Here is a 24,468-nt window from a genome sequence, read left to right on the forward strand (position 1 = left end):
TTAAGAGCAAATTATCTGAGCTATGCGATCCACGTTCATTTTATAGCTCTATATTCTTCCTGTACATCAACAACTGACTCATTTGTGTCTATCTTTAGTCCTCCAAAGGAGGTTTAGGAGAAACATTACTTAAATTAAGCTTTGAAAGAGCAACATCTGAGCATTAACAGGGGATACTCACAAGAAGATGCCAGCAGACAGGAAGAGGAAGAGCGGGTTCTCCACCAGGTGTGCGTGCGCCCAGCTGAGCCAGGACAGATTCTTATTGGCTGCTGCCAGCTGCTGCACCCACAATTTCCCGGACTGGAACATGGTCTTCAAACCCTGGAACGGTCCGCAGCTGTCAGACGGCTTTATCCTGGATGAGTTTAAAAGAGTTTAAGAGGAATTTTCCAGATTAAATATTCAGTTTACAAACATGTTTACAGAAAATACTCTTACAATGGAAGCCTATGGGGCAAGTGAAATGGGAGTGTAGAAAAGCAGAAGTGTGAAGCTCATATTTTTCTTAAAGCATTAACATGAATTCTTCAAAAATTAATGTATGATTTTTGAGTTGTAAAATTTCTAAATTGTCTTTTTAAAATGGGACTAGTTTTCTAGGTGGATTCAATTCTATTTAAGTTTTTTTTTTTAAGTTTGTAAATTGTCTTTTTGAAATTGGACTACTTTTCTAGGCAGATTAATTTCTATTTAAGGTCAGCTTTTTATTTATTCATTTATTTATTTATTCTCCCCTTTTCTCCCCAATTTGGAATGCCCAATTCCCAATGCGCTCTAAGTCCTCGTGGTGGCATAGTGATTCGCCTCAATCCGGGTGGCAGAGGATGAATCTCAGTTGCCTCCGCGTCTGAGTCCGTCAGTCCACGCATCTTATCACATGACTTGTTGAGCACGTTACCGCAGAGATATAGCACGTGTGGAGGCTACACACGTTTCTCCGCGACATCCACGTACAACTCACTACACGCCCCACCGAGATCGAACCACATTATAGCGACCACGAGGAGGTTACCCCATGTGACTCTACCCTCCCTAGCAACCGGGCCAATTTGGTTGCTTAGGAGACCTGGCTGGAGTCACTCAGCCCGCCCTGGATTCGAACTCGTGACTCCAGGTGTGATAGTCAGCGTCAATACTCGCTGAGATACCCAGGCCCCCAGTGAGTGTCTTTTTAAGTTTCTAAAATGTCCTACTGAAATGGGACTACATTTGTAGACAGATAAACTTCTATGTAACGGTTACTAATGTAATTCCTGTGGGTGGAATTTGTTCCATTTAAACAGTGCTTTACGGACACAGTGCTGTATCTCACAGAAATAGCAAGTGAAAGTAACCAGGTGAAAACAGCACTGAGGATGTGCAAGCTCTACACGTACGTCCACATGGTGTACGTGACGCACACAGCGGCGCCCAGAAAAGAGGGGAAGCAGAGCAGCGTGATGAAGATGGTGGTCATCTGACAGGCGCGCCACGGTTTACCAGATGCCTGACAGTTCATCATCAGACTCACCTACAGGAAACAGACGATAAGAACAAAGAGAAACGTAGAGTGGAGAATTGTGAATGATTTAATTAATCAATTCACTCAGAGGATTCATTTCAATGAACCAGTTTGAAAACTGATTCACTGCTTAATTCATCAAGTCATTGTTCAAAGTGTTCTCAGAAGGCCACATTTTTCAAAGCATTTTGTGTTTTTTCATTTGTTTGTAGTGAAATATATTTAGTTTATTTGAGTTATGCAGATTGTCAAACATTCCTACGGTCAAGTGATTTTTGAATCGTTTCAGTTGAATCAAAAAACAGTTGACTTGTTCATGAATCAGACATAACTAGCAAAGTGTCTGAACAAAACATATGATGATTCTGAAGGTGATGAAGAGCAACAAACCTTCTTCATGTAGAAGAGAAACAGCAGCTTAATAATCTGAACAGCAGGTAACAGAGGGGAAAACAGCACACCCAACCTACAGCAAAACACACACACACTACTGTTTAGAAATATATAAACTTATGTTGCTATGAGTGAAAACATCTTTAAAACTATTAACAGTGTAACATAGTTAGATTATGATGGGATAGCATTACCAGGCGAGAGTTTGTCCATAGATAAGCTCTAGAACGTTCCGTGCGATATCAAACTTTGGTTTCCTTTTCCTCTTCAGAGCTCTCTGAGAAAACAACCTGAGAAAGAGTTACAGATCTAAAGATATCACACAACACCAAACATAATTCATATTCATATGCACTGCAGTGTATGAGGGAAAGAAATGTACAAAAACAGTTCTGAATGCATTACAATACTTTCCCAATTTTTTATAATACACCTTACACCGATCAGCCACAACATTAAAACCACCTGCCTAATATTGTCGGTCCCCCTCGTGCCACCAAAACAGTGCCAACCTGCATCTCAGAATAGCATTCAGAGATGATATTCTTCTCAACACAATTATACAGAGTCGTTATCTGAGTTACTGTAGACTTTGACAGTTTGAACCAGTCTGGCCATTCTCTGTTGACCTCTCTCATCAACAAGACATTTCCATCCACAGAACTGCCGCTCACTGGATGTTTTTTGTTTTTGGCACCATTCTGAGTAAATTCTAGAGACTGTTGTGTGTGAAAATCCCAGAAATACTCAAACCAGCCCATTTGACACCAACAATCATCCATGCGATTATCTAATCCGTCAGTCGTGTGGTAGCAGTGCATAAAATCATGCAGATATGGGTCAGGAGCTTCAGTTAATGTTCACATCAACCATCAGAATGGGGAAAAAATGTGATCTCAGTTATTTGGAGCGTGGCATGATTGTTGGTGCCAGATGGGCTGGTTTGAGTATTTCTGTAACTGCTGATCTCCTGGGATTTTCACACACAACAATCTCTAGAATTTACTCAGAATGGTGCCAAAAACAAAAAACATCCAGTGAGCGGCAGTTCTGTGGATGGAAACACTTGTTGATGAGAGAGGTCAACAGAGAATGACCAGACTGGTTTGAACTGACTAAGTCTACAGTAACTCAGATAACCACTCTGTACAATTGTGGTGAGAAGAATATCATCTCTGAATGCTATTCTGAGATGCGGGTTGGCGCTGTTTTGGCGGCACGAGGGGGACCGACACAATATTAGACAGGTGCTTTTAATGTTGAGGCTGATCGGTGTATAATCAGTGTCATATTTCTTATAAACAATATATTTATATTTAAAACTTTAAAATGTAAATGCATAATCACCTTATAATATAATTCATAATAAAGAGCATGTTTTCATAAATAACTGTATGCACATTTATAATACAATTTACTACAAATCTATATATATTTTTACCTTGAAAAAGATATTGTTTTTAACCCTTTAAGCTCGGATGGGCCCACGGACATAAAAAGAATTGTCAAAATATTAATAACTACAATCTTGACCAACACAAAATAGGTGTCGTTTGAAAGCTTAGAAGCTCTACTTTCCAATACATGTAGACATTATGATCAAAACTGAACAAGTGCTTTGAAATTTGCAGACAAATCAGAAAGTGTTCCGTTTTGATAATTTATTAATAATTTTGCGCTGTACATATTATTACAATCAGTAAAAACATCAAACTCATCAAATAGTGTCTTATGTTGTTACAAACCTCTCCAAGAGTAGAATACAACCAAATTATTTGTTTTACTCACTGACAAAATGTAGTGAGTAATAGCTAAGTATATGTCTTTGACAATTATGTTGGTGTTGCTTATTTGCCGCGTTTTCACTTATAACTTCACAAAAATAAACGGAACATAAAACATCACATACTATTACTTAGAGGAGGTGATTATCTTTCAAACGAGTCCACACACAAGATAATCAGATGTATAGATCATTAGATAATCCACATGAAGCACAATGTTACATATGACCACCAGGAGATGCCGCCAAATACATGACACAGACTCAATGATGACTCAAATGACACAGAATGAAACTCATTCTGTGAAATCTCATTATTAAAATCATGTCTGCATGCTATTCAAACCTTTAGTCATTGTTGTGTTTGCATGTGTAATTAGTTCTTATGTACAATTATTATGTTTTATTTGTTTAGAGAGGCTTTTGGACACTAGGATAAATTATTTCTGTAATGTTATAACTTTTGATTGCTTTGTCGTATCAACACAAACATTTTCTCGGTTACAGTTACGATGATTGGGAACAAAACAAAAGCTTTTTCGAAGCCACCTTATTTATACCCAGAGATATATAATGTTACACTTTTGGGCCCTTTAAGCTTTAAAATTAGTCGCTGTCAACTGCCACTGTATTGAAATCAACAAACAAAATTCCTCCTTTTGTGTTCCTCAAAAAAAAAAGTCGTAAAGGTTTGGAACAACATGAGGTTGAGTAAATGATGACAGAATTTTCATTTTTGGTAAAAACACTGTCAGCACGGTTTTCCATTTGCATTCTGGTTTCAGGTGTTTATGTAGAAAGTTCTAGAAAGCACCTCACCTCCACAGAAACTCTCCAAAGAATGTGTCGAGCAGCGTGAAGATAAAGTCCATTAGAAGGAAACGGTACAACTCCTGCCCGACAAAATTCTCCCAGCACTGACAACAAAACAAACACAATCAAACACATAAACCAGCATCACCGACAGACACAAACAGCCGTCACAGATATAACACATGTGTGTCTCACCTGTAATCCCAGACTCTGAGGGTCTGATGCCACTCGCCCCAGCCAATGATAACACAGCACCCCCAAAACACTCACTTTCAACAACAAGTTCCTGTGAGAAACAGAGTTTAAGTGAGAACTTTAGAAAGAAATTATGGTCCACATTTCTTTCAATTTAACATTCATAAAACAACGTATAAAAGAATTCAACAGTTCCTGAAGTTCCTGAAAATTTTTTTAAAAAGTTTTACCTGCCAATTGAGATGTAATTGAGCACGCTGGGAGAATCATACTCCTCCATCCAGGCCACAGTGTTGAAGAATCCAGGCAGGAGCAGATTGATGCTGGACACGACCACAGGAAGAGCTAACAGACTTGCCTCCTTCAGTAACAGATCATTAGAGGAGCTCGTGTTCAAGCGAGCGTTAATCATCAAGTGCTGAGAAATAATGAGAGACGATTAGAGAGAAAAGATAAGAGAAGAAAATGCTTTGAAAGTTATAGTGACAAATCTGTTGTCTTCTTTTTACGAAGAAAGCACACGATTGGTGCAGGAAGTAGACACTAGTAAATCTAAATGCTCAGAGAAGCATTAAATAGGAGATGCCAAGTTGGATCTTAAATTGTAATTGTTAAGAACTAAGTGTAAGCGGTTTGACCAAAATTATATTTCAAAATTTGAGAGATTATACATCATGATTACAGTATACACACAAAACATTTATGTTAACGCCTTCGTGTTTTCATGACTCTCAGTCAGCAGAGGGCAGTAAGCACAACTCCAGCTGAATATGCGTGTACGTACAGTGTATCCGGAAAGTTTTCACAGCGCTTCACTTTTTTCACATTTTGTTATGTTACAGCCTTATTCCAAAATGGATTAAATTCATTATTTTCCTCAAAATTCTACAAACAATACCCCATAATGACAACGTGAAAGAAGTTTGTTTGAAATCTTTGCAAATTTATTAAAAATAAAAAACGAAAAAAATCACATGTACATAAGTATTCACAGCCTTTGCCATGACACTCAAAATTGAGCTCAGGTGCATCCTGTTTCCACTGATCATCCTTGAGATGTTTCTACAACTTGATTGGAGTCCACCTGTGGTAAATTCAGTTGATTGGACATGATTTGGAAAGGCACACACCTGTCTATATAAGGTCCCACAGTTAACAGTGCATGTCAGAGCACAAACCAAGCCATGAAGTCCAAGGAATTGTCTGTAGACCTCCGAGACAGGATTGTATCGAGGCACAGATCTGGGGAAGGGTACAGAAACATTTCTGCAGCATTGAAGGTCCCAATGAGCACAGTGGCCTCCATCATCCATAAATGGAAGAAGTCTGGAACCACCAGGACTCTTCCTAGAGCTGGCCGCCCAGCCAAACTGAGCGATCGGGGGAGAAGGGCCTTAGTCAGGGAGGTGACCAAGAACCCGATGGTCACTCTGACAGAGCTCCAGTGTTTCTCTGTGGAGAGAGGAGAACCTTCCAGAAGAACAACCATCTCTGCAGCACTCCACCAATCAGGCCTGTATGGTAGAGTGGCCAGACGGAAGCCACTTCTCAGTAAAAGGCACATGACAGCCCGCCTGGAGTTTGCCAAAAGGCACCTGAAGGACTCTCAGACCATGAGAAACAAAGATTGAACTCTTTGGCCTGAATGGCAAGCCAGGCACCGCTCATCACCTGGCCAATACCATCCCTACAGTGAAGCATGGTGGTGGCAGCATCATGCTGTGGGGATTTTTTTCAGCGGCAGGAACTGGGAGACTAGTCAGGATCGAGGGAAAGATGAATGCAGCAATGTACAGAGACATCCTTGATGAAAACCTGCTCCAGAGCACTCTGGACCTCAGACTGGGACGAAGGTTCATCTTCCAACAGGACAACGACCCTAAGCACACAGCCAAGATAACAAAGGAGTGGCTCCGGGACAACTCTGTGAATGTCCTTGAGTGGCCCAGCCAGAGCCCAGACTTGAACCCGATTGAACATCTCTGGAGAGATCTGAAAATGGCTGTGCACCGACGCTCCCCATCCAACCTGATGGAGCTTGAGAGGTCCTGCAAAGAAGAATGGGAGAAACTGCCCAAAAATAGGTGTGCCAAGCTTGTAGCATCATACTCAAAAAGACTTGAGGCTGTAATTGGTGCCAAAGGTGCTTCAACAAAGTATTGAGCAAAGGCTGTGAATACTTATGTACATGTGATTTTTTTTTAGTTTTTTGTTTTTAATACATTTACAAAGATTTCAAACAAACTTCTTTCACGTTGTCATTATGGGGTATTGTTTGTAGAATTTTGAGGAAAATAATGAATTTAATCCATTTTGGAATAAGGCTGTAACATAACAAAATGTGGAAAAAGTGAAGCGCTGTGAATACTTTCCGGATGCACTGTAGATGCATCCTTTGAAAAGTGTTTACAATAAGTCTACCTCGGACAGATTGACGAAACAGTTGCAAAATTGATTGCTATGGATATAGGCCAATGATAGGCTTATATTCAATAATATGGAAAAAAACAATACAGTATATTGTCTTCAAAAGCTACTTTTGTATTGTCTTATCAATGCTGTACTTGTCTGCCACAATAATGTAATGCATTTAATTATGTGATTTATTACATTTTAATATATATTATATTTAAAATAGTGTTGTCAGTCGATTAAAATTTTCAATATCGATTAATCACATAATTTTTTTGTAGTTCATCGCAATTAATCGCAGATTTTGAAAGTGCTGAAATTTGACACTATATACACTTATTTTCTTGTCAAAATTCATTTATTTCCATCTTAGGAAAGAAAACAATATATAACAATATAATGCTTTATTAACATTATCCAAACAAAGCCTTCCACAATATACATTTAGAAATGCACTAAAATAGCACCAATTCAAGTGACATTAAACGTTTCCCAAAGTCTAAAGGCGGTTTTACACAGGATGCGGTCACCGCGTGCTCCCTATTCATTGTCAATGAGAGAAAGGCGGCAGGAGGCAAAACGGACGTGGCAGTCACAACAAATCAAATGGCATTAAGCTTTTACATAGTCAAAAATATCATGGAGGAGAACATAGTACTTGCTGTGGCAGATTTCCTGAACTTTATAACACAAACTTAAATGTAGCACTTCATGTGATTATTATTGATATGTTATTTAAAGTATTTATAGAATGTATATGAATTTGCCAATAACAAGATAACATATCAAAGTCTATTTCTTTAACCACTTGTTAAAGTAAACTCACCTGAGACATGGAATACAATATTTAGAGCATCTTAGCGCTCACTAGCATTGTTTGAACTGAAACAGTGGGGGGCATCAGTGCGCTTGCGCTGGCACACTTCGCAATGCCTCTCCTGTAAATGGAAAACGCCTGTGTACATGAGAGGCGGCAAGATCACAAGCAAAGCCTGCCGCCCACCGCGTCCCATGTAAAACCACCTTAAGTGTGAGTTTGACTAATAAGAACTAGTTTCCCCATAGGCTGCAATATTGCAATGGGAAAAAAAATCTCTTAAACTCTCCACAATATTAATCAGCCAGTAGACTGTGGCGATCTGCTTTGTTACAGCAATCGTGAAGCTGCATTCATGATTCGTGTCAGAGAGTCAACACCAGCGTCAAACGCTGCTTTGAAACTCCACATGAAAAGCACTTGCATACAAAAACGTCTCATTCTGCATTTTGGTTATAACAGTTAGGACTTGACGTGCTTCTGTGGTAATTTAAATGCACCTTACAAGTCCCATGTGGGCTTGTTTATACATCAAATTGTGCTAAGAGCTTCTTTCTCCATCATTTTATCACTGACAGGGAAGCGCTGTCAGAGATTCTTTTATTTATTGAGATAACAATCTCCATCGATCATAGGAGAGAGCGTAACGGTCAACTAGCGTGTTACTACAGTACCGCTCATATAATGTCTATGGGACCGCTGCGTTTTGCTGTTTTATACTAAGCTTGTAGTCTCCCATTGGTAGAAGGGCTCTGGCGCTGTTGTGTGTCTGTTTGTGACGTGTGCGTCAGTGTAATGACTCCGGGTGGACACATTACAAAGGTTCTGCCCTTCACACCAGTGTTTATGCAGTATTAACGTTAAATGTGTTAATCGGGATAAAAAAATGTACACGATAAACTTTAATTAACCACATGCGTTAAAATCTAATTTAAAATTATATAAATATATACAACAGTTAGTTACGGTCCTAGAATCTGATCTGTATGAGATGTTCCATGAGTACTGATGGTCTCACACAAACTCTGACGCTTCACTGTGTGTATCACGATGCTTGTGTTCGTGCCATTCAAACTAAAGTGTAAGAGCAGTGCAGATGTGTTAAGAGCTATATGTGTCTCTTTACCTTTAATTTTGTGACATAACATATTTTTTCCAGTAGGCGGAGGCAAAAGACCATTTTTGTGTGTAATATGAGCCAGTTGGTCACGTGAAGTGAGTCAGCGTCAGTCAGTGTTTTCATTCATCAGCACTACGTGATCGCTAGGATTACTACTACACTACTAAAGCTAGGAAATAGCTTTAATTGGCTTTAAACTAACAACTTTAGCATTACGCTGGCACGCGCGATTAGTTTTAACCAATCATCAACTCTTGTTGACTAGACAAGTTCCACTTGTTCGACACAGTTGGACAGTATTTACCATCATAGCACCTGGCCCTGGAGAGAACAGGCAGTATATTAATGATGTTTAGTGTGTCTCGTACCTTGTGCATGTGTTCAGAGAAGTAATACACAGCGAGCACACATGCCAGCGTGCTGCCCAGACACATAAGCCATGCCAACATGTGAATAAACAGCCGGAATAATCGCTGGAGGACAGGAAACTTCAACTCCAGACGGTTCACTTCCGCCACCAGCTCCTACACACACAGATAATAGAACATCCTTTGAAGAAATCAAGGGGATGTAAACTTTTCAACAGAATGATTTGTGTAAATTGTTATTATTTTGGCTTGTGAGATATATGTAATTATCTGTCATTTGGCTTCTGAAGGGTAACCCTCAATAAAAACTTTGATCTTACATTTTTTGTTGTTGTTGTCCTAACTTTGTAATCATGCAATTCTGGTTCTGTTCACTCTATCTTCCTCCATAAAGTCTTATTTTATTCCACTAGATGACAGCGAGTACTAGAAAAACAAAGTTTTCCTCTATCACCTTTCATCACAATATACAGATCCACAATACCAGTGGGTCCGCAGAGCTGAAGAGGTTTTAAATGTGATTTTGATTAATAAATGCTGTAAAAACTCTATTGATATCTAATGCATTAACTGACATTAACAAACAGAACCTTATTTTCAAGTTTTAACAAATATTTAAAAAAAGAAATGGTAAATAAGGACGTTGATAGACTTCTTCACAGTTATTCGCCCTCCAAATGTCAGTAAATGTTTCGGTCTGGCTGATATATTGTTATATCATCATTAATATATTACATACACATGTATGTGTGTGTTCTTACTTTGAGTTGTGTGCCGATGTTTTCCCGCTGGAGTCTGACTGAAGATTTCTTACTGACTTTAAAGTCCCAAGAGCTGAAAACTTTAATGGCCAAAAGTCCTTTAGACTTATCGATACGAAAACTCTGACCAAATGACTTGGACATGCTGGAAGTCACAAACACATCAATAAAGTTTAAGGAAGAGTTTAGTTGACAAAGGCACAATCTGTTTTTGCTCTCATTCAGGATTTAAATCAGGTTTGTCAGAGATTAGTTACAGTTGGAACATGATTTTGTTGTGTTCCTCAAAACATTTCATGGGCTCTTTAAAATCCCTCATTGACTGATTGAGCGTCCCAGCTGAGGAAGACTCACCTGTAGACGAGGATGATGCAGGTGATGAAGAACGCCACACCGATGGTGAAGAAGTAAACCAGAGGCATGTTATATGACAGAGCAGAACTACAGGACGTCCTGTTCACTGATTCAGAGCAGCTAAGCTCTGTCTGAAGCGTGTAGTTACTATAATAACCGTAATACAGCAGAGAGTGCGAAAAATAACCCTGAGAGACAGACAGACAGTCAGACAGACAGTCAGGGATTCATGAATGAATCACTCATTTAAACCAGTTCTTTACAATAAATCAGTTTAACCAATTCTTGAATCAGCTGGAATCAAACATGATGATCTGAATTTGCAATTAAGTATTTTTTAAGAAAATATTTGAATAAGTATTTAAATAAAGTTAAAAAAAATAATAATAATATATATATATATATATATATATATATATATATATATATATATATATATATATATATATACATACACACACACACACACACACACACACACACACACAACACAATAAAAAAAAATAGAAAAAAAAAAATGTAATTCATAAAAATAAAATCTCCAAAGACAAATGGGTCATTATCAAATATGGTGACAAACATGTGCCTTGACATTTAAGTCATGAAAAAGATTTAAAAGGCATCATTGTATAACCTGACCTTTTATTAAATGATATGAAATGATTTGACTACAGCTCTGGAACAAATGAAGAGACCACTGCAAAATGATCAGTTTCTCTGGATTTACTGTTTATAGGTATGTGTTTGAGTAAAATGAACATGTTTGTTTTATTCTATAAAGTACTGACAACATTTCTCCCAAATTCCACATAAAAATATTGTCATTTAGAGCATTTATTTGCAGAAAATGACAACTGGTCAAAATAACACAAAAGATGCAGTGTTTTCAGACCTCCAATAATGCAAAGAAAACAAGTTCATATTCATTTATAAACACAATGTTTAACTTAAGAAGAGTTCAGAAATCAATATTTAGTGGAATAACCCTGATTTTCAATCACAGCTTTCATGCATCTTGGCATGCTCTCTACCAGTCTTTCACATTGCTGTTGGGTGACTTTATGCCACTCCTGCCGCAAAAATTCAAGCAGCTCGGCTTTGTTTGATGGCATGTGAACATCCATCTTCCTCTTGATCACATTCCAGAGGTTTTCAATGGGGTTCAGGTCTGGAGATTGGGCTGGCCATGACAGGGTCTTGATCATGTTACTGAAGCACCCCCAGATCATCACCGATCCTCCACCAAATTTCACAGTGGGTGCGAGACACTGTGGCTTGAAGGACTCTCCAGGTCTCCGTCTAACCATTAGATGACCGGGTGGAGGATCGGTGATGATCTGGGGGTGCTTCAGCAAGGCTGGAATCGAGCAGATTCGTCTTTGTGAAGGACGCATGAAAGCTGTGACTGAAAATCAGGGTTATTCCAGCAAATACTGATTTCTGAACTCTAAGTTAAGTGTTGTTTATAAATGAATATGAACTTGTTTTCTTCGCATTATTCAAGGTCTGAAAACACTGCATCTTTTGTGTTATTTTGACCAGTTGTCATTTTCTGCAAATAAATGCTCTAAATGACAATATTTTTATGTGGAATTTGGGAGAAATGTTGTCAGTACTTTATAGAATAAAACAAACATGTTCATTTTACTCAACACATACCTATAAACAGTAAATCCAGAGAAACTGATCATTTTGCAGTGCTCTCTTCATTTGTTCCAGAGCTGTATATTGTTTTACACATATTTTTGAAAATATATTTGAATCTGGCAATTGCCAGAAAAACACATGTCCCCTTAATTTTCATATTGAAAAATATTTTTTCATATGGTTCATTTAAATATGTAATTGGTGTTACATTGTTTAATGTTCATGTGAATAATTGTTGTGTTTTTGTTTTCTTAATAAATCTTTTAAGAGAATTTGTCACTGGTGTTACAAGCCTTCATTCATGAAACAAAATAAAAGAATAAAAAATGAACGACAGTGAAGCTATTCTTTATGAATAAAAATAATGTCAAGATGTTAAAAAAATGTTTACCCTCAGCTTTTATGAGCAAAAACTTAACTGAATTTAAAATTTCAATATTTTGTTAGTTGGAAGGTCAATTTTTTTTGAGAATGACCCAAATAAGAAAAACAACAAAAAAAAAGAATAGAAAAGACGACGGAACAAAAAATACAACTAGTCATCGAACATTAAAAAGAGGCTAAATATCTGTAAAAAAAAAAAAAAAAAAAAAAAATTAATATAGAAGTATATCAAAGAATTGTTGCCCGTAAATCACACCACAAAATAATTACACCACTAATAATTAGGTTGTATTCTCTCTTAAATTTCTTAGTTAAATGTACCCAAAAAAAAAAAAAAAAACATTTGTACAATGCTGAGCCATAATTTCAAAAATGAAATATCTGTAATATTTATAAACTTCAACTTATTTTTATTTGTATTTTTTTTATCAAATTTACTTGACACACAAATCCCTTTTTACAGTGTAGTTCAAAGGCCCCCTGTATAATTAACAGCATTAGCTGGGAATTTCTTTTATATGTAAGCAAAATGAATATTATAACTGAAATATACCCATATGAATCAATATCAAATCGAATTCGTAATCGAGAGCTTGTGCATCGGAATCAAATCGAATCAGGAAATCTGTATCAATACCCAGCCCTACCTGATACATTCATAAAATATTCATTTAAAAAAATAACAAAAGTAAACCTTTAAAGTAAACGTAAAAGATCAATCTTGTGATTTTAAGAAATTAATATCAGGATCATTCAAATGAAGATAAACATCAATATTTTTACCCAGCCAAACCAAAAACTTTAATATTAATACATTTTAATGTTTTACCAAGTACATTTTCGTTACGTTTTGTTCTATAAACCATTTTGGTACTGTGTCGCGTTGAGAAGAACGAAACAGGCCTACGGAGAGTCAAATTACTCTAAATTAAATCACAAAATAAAACAATAAATGTGCCTTGTATTTCATTTTAGCACTAGTTTGCATCCATTTTCATTTAATCATCATCTTTGGGTTGATTTTCCATTTAAGCATGAGCTTCATGTCTTCATTTTTATTTTCACAAACTAGCGCTAAAATGAAATACAAGGGTCATTTATTGTTTTATTTTGTGATTGAATGATTCATTTAAGGATTTTATAGTTTTACCGATTTTATTATGTATTTAATGACTTACCTAAATATTTATTTAAAGTAATAGTTTGCCTAAAACTGATAATTCTCTCATCATTTACTCACCCTTATGTCGTCTCCAATGTGTTGAGAGTTTTTGGATGGATTTAGGAAGTGTTTTTGACCATACAGTGTAAAATGACTTAAATGTTGGTCCATTTCTCACTAAAAAAAACAATCATATCACTTCAGAAGACATGGATTAAAGGTCATTGACAATATATAAATATAATTTTTGGGTGAACTATTTCTTTATTTAATTTTGACTAAAATGGCCCTCCATATGGTACCAATTAACTTAATTTGAACATTGAAAAAAGTGTCATAAAACAAAGGAGCAAGTTAAATCAGCAAGTTTACATGTTGTTTATGCAGAACATCTGTGCCAACAGCACAAACACATGTGACTACAGGAAAACCAGCTGCGATCATTATAAAACGGAAGAGAAACAGACATACTGAATAAATTATTTGAACAAAGACAGAACACAATACTCAGATACTCAGAACAACAGATGCAAAGACACAAACATGTAAATTTGGATCTGTGAGACAGAGAGAAATGTTGTTTAAGATACAGCCAAAAGTACCATTTTAAAATGTGTCAGATCTTTACATTAGAATGTGTTCACATATCTAGTGTTCTCCAGCACACTATTGAAACATTAGTGCAAATCTAGAGCTGACTAAAGATAAAGGAGAACTAGAGAGAGTTTGTGTGTGAAGTGTTGAGCAAATATATCAGTGGGTGGAGGAACATGCTTGTTTTCCTGGCACTGAACGATGCATCACATCATCAGCTGCAGCAATTTGTGGTCAGAAGACATTTGAAACTGGATCAGACGTCAAACCCTCCGAAACACCATCACAGTACACACCACTGGTACACTCTCGTTTGGAAATCACATTATCAGTCCAACACAAACTCCTGCTAGAAGCGCAGTGGATCATTTTTCATCTGTTTCAGCTCACACAAGTATACAGCGGCCTCAAAGAGTGTTTGGACACTTCAGTCACACTTTTCTGAATGTGATCGCAAAAATGTATGTCCCCAAACCGTAATTGAAGCTTGTAGTTCCACCTGTTTTCTCCAGGGGGCAGTAAGTGAAACTCCAGCTGTATAGACAACACACATCTTATACAGAGAACAAACCACACTCACCGACAGCAGACAGCACAAGATGAGAACACGTTCTTGCGTTCAAATACAGCTTGATGGAGCGCAGTCAGAACACAGGGATCTCAAGACGTGTTTTTCTAAGTATAAATCTTCGTTTAACTTGACACAAGGACCTAAAAATGTTATGTTTATGACGTGACGCAACCAAAGTGAGACATCTGACACAGGTGTACATTGACGCTTTATTTTTTTTTTTTAATTTGGGGAGGGGGGGGGTATTTTCTCCCCTTTTTCTCCCAATTTGGAATGCCCAATTTCCAATGTGCTTTAGGTCCTCATGGTGGTGTAGTGACTCGCCTCAATCCGGGTGGCTGAGGATGAATCTCAGCTTTCACCGTCAATCCGCGCATCTTATCACGTGGCTTCTTGGACATAGCGAGACATAGCGCGTGTGGAGGCTTCACACCTTCCACCGTGGCATCCACGCACAACTCACCATGAGCCCCACCGAGAGAGAGAACCACATTATAGAGACCACGAGGAGGTTACCCCATGTGACTCTACCCTCCCTAGCAACCGGGCCAATTTGGCTGCTTAGGAGACCTGGCTAAGTCACCCAGCACACCCTGGATTCAAACTAGCGAACTCCAGGGGTGGTAACCAGCGTCTTTACCACTGAGCTACCCAGGCCCCCACCATTGATGTGCAGCATGGCTTTCAGAGCACACACCCTCACAGCTAGTGTTGTCAAAGCCGCTGGCACCCCTCATGATATAATATTGGGAGGAGACTTTAATCTTTTGATGGACTCAGTTCTTGATCATAGTGAAGCAAAAGTGTGTAAACCCCCTAGAGCAACAGTGACACTTCGCAGGATGTGTAAAAATCTTAATCTTACAGATATTTGGAGACTTTTGAACCCATCTGGTAGGGACTATACTTTTTATTCATCAGTCCATAAGATTTATTCTAGAACAGATTTTTTTTTTATTATATCTAAGTCCCTCATTTCATCTGTTGTTGATTGCTCAATTGGAAACATCTTAGTCTCAGATCACGCTCTGGTGAGTTTAGAGATATTGCCACATACAGAGAAAAAGAAATCATATAGTTTGTGCCTTAATGTATCCCTTTTGCAAAATCCTGATTTCCAACAAATGTTAAAGACTGAAATCAATGTTTATATGGAGACCAACTGGTCCTCAGTATCCTCTGTGGGTGTGGCTTGGGAGGCACTTAAAGTGGTTCTTAGGGGTCAGATCATACAGTATGCCTCATTCATCAAAAAATCCAAAGCACAAGAACTTGTGGAGTTGGAAGGGAACATTAAAAGTGCAGAGGCAGAGCTGAAGCACCGAATGTTATCTGATGGCCTCAGAGAATTGACTCGATTGAAATACAGATATAATACTATTTTGTCACAGAAGGTGGAGTTTTGGCTATTCAGGGCAAGACAGTCATATTTTGAGTCGGGGGACAAAGCAGGGAAGCTTTTGGCTAGATATATAAAACAGAGAGAGTCTTTTTCTACCTTTCCCTCAGCTTCCGCCACCTGCTCTGTACTATTTTGCGGCAGATACTCTGGGAGAGGTGATTACTGCTTTTGGAAAAGGTCATGAGGCATCAGTGTATTACTCCCTGCTAATTCAGAGTCTGGGGGACAGAGCTTTAACTTCTCTCAAGAGATTATGGGAGGAAGATTTAAACTTGATATTGGAGGAGGGGGTGTGGGCTAGGATTCTAAAAAACGTCAAGTCTGTATCTAGAGATGCAAGGGTGTGCCTTATGCAATTAAAGATTTTACATCGATTATATTGGACCACCTCTAGATTGTATAGGCTTGGTCTTAAAGACACACCCACCTGCTGGAGATGCCAATTAGAAGATGGGGACACAACCCATTTTTTGGGGGTGGGGTAAGATCCAAGAATTTTGGTTGAAAGTTCAGAGTTGTATGTGTGACGTTTTGAGCACTCAAATTTTACTTTGTCCCAGACTATTTTGGGTGATGGGCGATCACAAATTTGGGGGATAATCACATAAAAATTGGGTTCTGACCAGTGTCATGATTGCAGGCAAATTATTTAAAGGGGATGGAACTTGGATGGAGTGCCCTCATTTTTGGAGTGGTGTGTGGAGATGGGGAGGGTGGCTGCTTTCGAGGAGGTGGTAAGTAGAAGGCTGGGGTTTTGGGAATTATTTGTTAAGAAATGGGGCAATTATTTAGCATTTTTGGGGGACTCTCAGGGAGGGGATGTGGAGAGTGTAGTTTAGTTTAATTATGTATGTTTATTAGATTTTCTTTTTTGTTTTCTGTTTTTTATTTATTTTATTTTTTTATTGGGGACCACAGGGGTGTTCGTTGGGGGTCAGGGTGGGGTTGGTGAATGGGGAGGGATATTAGTGGGGTTTGAATGTGAAATGTTGATTTGTTGTATATGTGTTGGATTTTTCTTTGTTGTGTACATATGAATCAATAAAAAAATGTTAATTGCAAAAAAAGTACCTGTACTTCATTACCAAGTTGGTACTAAAATAAAAAAGATGTTACGATACCAGAGTTTGTGCAGTACCAGGAGTACCGAACATGACTGACTGACACACGACTGCTTTCAATTGCTCACATGCTGAAATGCACAAAGAATCAAATTAAAATCATGATATGTCCTAGTGTGATTATTAAACTGCGAAATAATGCAATCTTAATCTGTATGACGTGAGCTACGTGAGCTTTAAATTAATGTATGAAGTAGACCGCTCATACACAGGGAACTCCACTGACACTGAAAATCAATCGCGTTGTATTAAATGACAAAGCAGAGCACTAATCCACTGTGAAGCACATATTTAGACTATATATTTATATAATTAAATCACAGCATTTGCGCTTTAACGATCACACTGGGCCATGTAGCGAACTGTTTATCTGTTCGAAGAAAGTGAAGCTTCCGTCAAACGACACGTTACAAAATTCAAAATAAAAGCTAGAAGCCTGAGATCAGAGGCGGAGCTATGGGACAGGCAAGGCAAGAAATCGCCTGGGGCCCCACGCTGGGAGGGCCCCCCGCGGGCAGCAATTACAGTAGTTCACAGCAACAAAACTTGAAACCAATGAATGGCAATACTTAGTAGACTAGAATTACATTTTTGAAAACCCCCTAGGGGGCCCCATCCCTTTAGCTACAATCAAATTCAAGTATGACAGGGATGCTGGCATCATGAAGAGGACGTCTGACGTACCAATCTGGGAGTCAGAAGAGGAACAAAGAAAGAGGAGGAAAAGAAGCATGACTGTGCTGACTGTTACAGAATCTGTAATATTTACTGAACTATCTCTTCTCACGAAAACATTGCCAGCAGCTGCGCAAGTCACGATGGGTAGGCTACTGTTTACAGTCACAGCATGTTATACTCCATACAATTATTATTTAATCACGACAAAATATAGCTACATCATTAGAAAGGTGTAATCTCCAGCTTTGATATTTCACCACTGTTTTATGATAGAAATGTTACAGTGAGAGTAACTCCTTAATTTATATCAGGAGTACACATCTGACATGCAAAATCAAAACGAGAGTTATGAACATAAACACGTAATAAAGACACATATGCCCATTAAAGTGACCTCACCTCTTTTTGTCATTGCGAGGCTTTAGCAAACAACGTCCATTAGAAGTTGTAGTTCAAATATGTGTGCATTTAGAGACAATTTTATGGATTCTCATGTTTACTTCAAATTTCTTTCGAAAAGATTGTTGTCATCATTCGGAGCAGATTTACTAAGAATGAATTGCACCCGGAAAAAAGCGGCGTTTTTTTTTTTTTTTTTTTGCACACACTCTCTGCACTGGTTTAGCGGCCTATTTATTAATTAAATTACGCAGTTCAGGCAACGGCACATCGCTGCTGAATGCAATTTGCACAAGTAAAAGGATGCCACAGACTGCCATATTTGACACACCCTGCCAGGACTGTCCAGCATCACTGATCTAGACACCTGAATCATCTCTTAAAGGGCCGCATTTTATTTTTATTTTGTCTAGGGCCCCCCGAGTCCCTAGAATCACCTCTGCCTGAGATGAAAGAAATTGCAACAGAAACATATTACAACTGTATAGTAAAATGTAGTATTCACGGTAATAATAATAATGATAATAATAATACAAATTAAGCAATATATCACAAGCAAGAGTGCTGTTATTTTGAATAAAAGTTTGTTAAAAAATGCAATGGTGTGTTGAAAAATAGTTGTTCTATTTTTTACCTGTCAAATGTTTTTAAAAGTTTTAAGAATTAATTTGATTAGACACCATTTGGATGATGAAATTATATTAAACTTTAAAACATGGAATTCTAGAAAATTAACTTTAAATAAAAACAAGAAAAAAAAAAGGAAAAACGAAAAAAACTGATTTCAGTAGTGTCCTACTTATAATCACTTCAGCAATGCTTTCTTAATTAAGAAACACGAAGAAAACATGCATTAATTTTAATTTCTTATTTGCATTGAAATTGAACTTTAAATAGGCTAAAGGAATGTGTTCAATAGCACATTACCATATTAGCATATTTTTGCTGTGGTATCGAAATTGAAAACCGTGAATTTTCATTGGTATTGGTATCGACTACTGAAATTTTGTCTTCTCACAGCTTTTCCTTCACAGACGAGCACTGCACTCTTCCATCGCCCTTCACGGGACCGCGTCCATTCTCATTGAAACTTTTTCTGAGCAGCTTTCAAGCACCTCGTGTGTGATCTCACCTAAGGACGGACACTGAGAATCACATGCGCAAATGTCAGCTCGCAACGCTTTTGTCTCGAGTCAAATGCACTCAAACTATCGATATAGCCGCAAATGAAATAAAATACTTTCATTGCCATTATTCTCTATAAGATAAAATAGTACTATTTAACTGCTATTATTATTTAGTTAAGGACTTGACGTGCACAAAACATGCAAGTTATTGTTTTTCTCTTTTCTTTATTTGTATATGTGGTCTTGAGGACACTGAATGTATTCAGATGATGTTACTACAATGTTGTAATATTTGGATTAGTTCACTGATTCAAGGTTCCCACAGTCATGAAAAACACTTTGAAATGTTAAAATGTTAGGGAGGAATGTGTCACAACACATATGCTGTGTATGGGGCTGCGTAGCCACAGACCGGTCAGAGTGCCCATGATGACCCCGGTCCACAGGGGTCTTGTAGAGTCCACGCCTCGGCGGGTCGGCACTGTTTTGGCGGTACATAGAGGACCAACAGCATATTAGGCAGGTGGTCATAATGTTTTGGCTCATCAGTGCATCACATTACGGAAAAAGGGTTGCGAGCACTGTATTATGCTGACTTTAAGAATTATAGACATGAATTTCACGTGGAAAAACTGAAAAGATGTTTTCTAAGAACAATTCTGTTGTCTCACTGTACTGACAACAATGAGAAGGAACTATGTGTGTGTGTGTGTGTGTGTGTGTGTGTGAGTGTGTATGTGTGTGTGTGAGTGTGTATGTGAGTGTGTGTGTATGTGTGTGTGTGTGTTTGTGTGTGTGTGTATGTGAGTGTGTGTGTGTGTGTGTGTGTGTGTGTGTGAGTGTGTGTGTGAGTGTGTATATGAGTGTGTGTGTTTGTGTGTGTGAATGTGAGTGTGTGTATGTGAGTGTGTGTGAGTGTGTATGTGAGTGTGTGTTTGTTTGTGTGTGTGAATGTGAGTGTATGTGAGTGTGTGTATGAGTGTGTATGTGTGTGAGTGTGAGTGTGTGTGAGTGTGTATGTGAGTGTGTGTGTGTATGTGTATGTGTGAATGTGAGTGTATGTCTGTGAGTGTGTGTGTGTGTGAGTATGTGTGTGTGTATGTGTATGTGAGTGTGTATGTGTGTGAGAGTGTGTGTGAGACAGTAGTTTCCTGCAGGGAGATTTTTTTTGTGACATCCTGCTTTTGAGTCTCAGAGCTGTTGTGAAGGGATACGACCCTACAGGGGGTAAAATGTCATTTGGAACATGTCCACAATAGGGATAGGCTCCTTATATAAGACAAGAGAACTGAAAACTGACAGTACAACTGGAACGTTATGTAGTCGAGAGATCAGATTACACTGAATTCTGGGCATGTTTGCACATCTGGAACGTGAACAAAAGCAACGAACGATCCAGTCGTGTACGGTCATGTTACACTGAAATAAAAAAATAAGAAAAATGTTTCTCCTGAAATACTGATCCAGTTCACATGATCCTGAGAAGTAAAAGTGCAGTAATGAACCAACATGATCACACAGGAAGTTGGCTTGATGTTTCCGAGAGTTCCGGTACCTCAAAGTCGGCCATATGTTTCCGACTCAAGCGCGTTTTCCTTCCCCTGTGGCACAAGCGGAAGTGTGTAAGACCCGGGTTCAGATCCCCCATTGAAACCAGAAAGTAATTGCGTTCGCACAAACATTGAGCCCGTTTGCATGTACACCAATATGCTGATAACTCCCAAAAATCAGCTTATTTAAAAAAAAAAAAAAAATCGGACAAAGCAAGAAATCCGCTTTTATGTGAGATTTGAAATAATCAAGTTATTCTCTGCTTCTGACATCAAATGCACATAACACAACGCAAAATAGGTGTAATTGGCAAAAATCTACTAGAGGTCGACAGATAGTGGATTTTATGCCAATAACTAAGGTTGTGAAAAAAGGCAGATAACAGATTAATCGCCTGATAGTTTTTAAAATCGATTTATAGAAAATCCCAAAATTTCATTGTGCGACCACAATACCAATAATAACCAGAAAAATGAAGATTTGGTGCATAACACTGGACTTTTAACTATAAACAAGCCCAAAATACACTGGGGACTCTTATTTTGAAATGATGTAGACTTGGCTCTATAACAATGCTCTATATGTAAGTATTTAACAAATTAACCTTTTTATAGCCTATATATTCACCAGATGAAGAGTTTTCTATATATATATATATTTCATCAGATGATGTTTAGTTATGAGGAATAAAAAAAACTATATAGATTGTATAGATTTTTGCCGTTAACCGATAGTTCCAAAAAACAACTATCACCACCGATCAATTCTTAAAACCATTATATCGGTCTACCTCTAAAATCTACCTGTGTCCATTTGTTTCTTTTTAAGCTGTTTATGACCTTACACTGATAAAGGAATGGCGTTTTATGTGTTTACATAACCACAAACACTTTGTCGGCTTATTAAGGATAATCGCTGTAAGAACCGCTAAAGAAAAGTCAAACTACTGTTTCCAATTTCACTGAGATCAGAGTGAGTCTGAATGAACAATACGATTTCAAGACAACCCTAAACTATTCAACAGAATCTGTTCACATCTTCTCAGAAATCCTCCTAAAAAGGTGCTGTTCCTGTTTAGCATCATATCACACAACATACAGTTGTGCTCAAAAGTTTGCATACCCTGGCAAAAATTGTGAAATTTTAGCATTGATTTTGAAAATATGACTGATCATGCAAAAAAACTTATAAAAAATCATAATGATAACAGAAATCACCCAAATGGCCCTGATCAAAAGGATATAAAAAGATATCCAAATGAGCTGCATGGTCAAGTTGCCAGAAAGAAGCCTTTACTGCGCCAATGCCACAAAAAAGCCCGGTTACAATATGCCCGACAACACCTTGACACGCCCCACAGCTTCTGGCACACTGTAATTTGGAGTGACGAGACCAAAATAGAGCTTTATGGTCACAACCATAAGCGCTATGTTTGGAGAGGGATCAACAAGTATTGTGCTCCTTGAAACAACCACACTGTCTTTTTCCAGAGCAGCCTGTATTTCTCCTGAGGTTACCTGTGGGTTTTTCTTTGTATCCTGAACAATTCTTCTGGCAGTTGTGGCTGAAATCTTTCTTGGTCTACCTGACCTTGGCTTGGTATCAAGAGATCCCCGAATTTTCCACTTCTTAATAAGTGATTGAACAGTACTGACTGGCATTTTCAAGGCTTTGGATATCTTTTATATCCTTTTCCATCTTTATAAAGTTCCATTACCTTGTTACGCAGGTCTTTTGACAGTTCTTTTCTGCTCCCCATGGCTCAGTATCTAGCCTGCTCAGTGCATCCACGTGAAAGCTAACAAACTCATTGACTATTTATACACAGACACTAATTGCAATTTAAAAAGGAGCCAAACAACTATGTGATACTAAATGGCTTCATATGGTCACTATCCTTAAATAAAATACTTTTTTTTGCATGATCAGTCATATTTTCAAAATCAGTGCCAACATTTCACAATTTCTGCCAGGGTATGCAAACTTTTGAGCACAAATGTATGACAAGACTCTATAAATATCTGCTGACAAGATTCAATCAAACCAAAACAGTCTAATCGCTTCATATCTGAGATTATTTCAATTCTGGTCATTTGTTGTCTTTCACAATGACTTTGTTGCACCAACACCAGATTTCACACAAAGAACCAAAAAGTATCATGTTTGTTTTGTTTTTTTGCCATTGTTTTTCTTTTTTACTGTGGTGCTACCATGATGTTTTTGGACATGAACTACAGCAATACCAGGTTTCTGAACATCTAATATGCTGTTCCTATTGTTTTCTTTCAAATGCCTTCCAGTATCAGGTCTATACCACAGTACATATGAATATGGTAATCATTCACAGACACTGTCAGCATCACTTTATCCTTCTAAAATGGAAAACATGGGTAATAAATGACTGCTTTTAAACATTGCCTACAAAAACAAAAAAAAAAACAAAAAACACTCAGTTTACTCAATAAATGCATGACTTGCATTGCACATAGCTAACTGATATGTTCATTGTGTTCATGCTGTATAACCAGAGGGAACTAACATTTATTAGACTACATATATTAGAATATGATTTTCTGTAAAGCTGCTTAAAAATAACCATATGTATTGCCTAAAGCACTATACAAATAAACAGGACTTGACTCAGAGTTTTACCATCCCTGTACCATGGTACTAACTTTTAACAGTAACTGTGAACACTAAACATATAATTATGATCTCACAGAAATCAGATCGAGTTACTCTCTCCACACCTGCCCAAATGACTCAAACAGCAGCGAGTTAAAACGCACCTGATTCTTCCTCTTCTGTTCTCACATAACTCATATAAACTTCAAATCGCTCGTTTTTCTTTTCTTATATCGCTCATATAAACGCGATTAATACTCCGTTACTCACCGCGCCGCTCAAGTGCACACGGAAACTTTGTATCTACACGAACTGTGAAGTGTATACAAGTCCGAATCACTTCAGCGAATCGGTTCGTTCGGTCAGTTCCGATGTAAATGAACCGGTTCATACAACGTTTCACCTCTTCATTTGAGTCGTCGCTCATATATGCTACGTCCGAATATCCATACTTCCCTCCCATATAGTATGCCAAAAACAGTATCCCAATAGTGTGTGCAAATCCTCAGTATTCATGAATCACCAGGATGAACTGGCGAGATTCTGAAGTGCTCATGGACTGGACACTTCACCATCCCACAATCCCTCGGGAACTGAGGAGACCAATCAAAACGCTGGATCATATAGATCATTTTCACGGTTGATGTTCTTACATAATATATTCAAGTCACTGGTCAATACCCATGT

General features: G+C 37.9%; 1 protein-coding gene across 1 annotated transcript in view; it reads right to left on the reverse strand.

Annotated features, from left to right (window-relative positions):
* The window catches only part of LOC127426413 (transmembrane channel-like protein 6), a 29,100-nt gene extending 4,892 nt beyond the window's left edge, over positions 1-24,208 (reverse strand). Inside the window, exons 1-12 of the mRNA XM_051673194.1 lie at positions 24,185-24,208; positions 24,052-24,084; positions 10,521-10,708; positions 10,167-10,311; positions 9,406-9,561; positions 4,919-5,106; positions 4,689-4,779; positions 4,500-4,597; positions 2,092-2,187; positions 1,895-1,970; positions 1,380-1,513; positions 182-358 (exon numbers count right to left, since the gene is read on the reverse strand). Of these exons, the coding sequence (XP_051529154.1) occupies positions 182-358; positions 1,380-1,513; positions 1,895-1,970; positions 2,092-2,187; positions 4,500-4,597; positions 4,689-4,779; positions 4,919-5,106; positions 9,406-9,561; positions 10,167-10,311; positions 10,521-10,708; positions 24,052-24,084; positions 24,185-24,208 (1,406 nt within the window). The remainder of the gene's footprint in view (positions 1-181; positions 359-1,379; positions 1,514-1,894; positions 1,971-2,091; positions 2,188-4,499; positions 4,598-4,688; positions 4,780-4,918; positions 5,107-9,405; positions 9,562-10,166; positions 10,312-10,520; positions 10,709-24,051; positions 24,085-24,184) is intronic.
* Between the last annotated feature and the right edge of the window lie 260 nt (positions 24,209-24,468).

This window comes from Myxocyprinus asiaticus, chromosome 35 (genome assembly GCF_019703515.2).
Source record: "Myxocyprinus asiaticus isolate MX2 ecotype Aquarium Trade chromosome 35, UBuf_Myxa_2, whole genome shotgun sequence".
Classification (NCBI taxonomy): Eukaryota; Metazoa; Chordata; class Actinopteri; order Cypriniformes; family Catostomidae; genus Myxocyprinus; species Myxocyprinus asiaticus.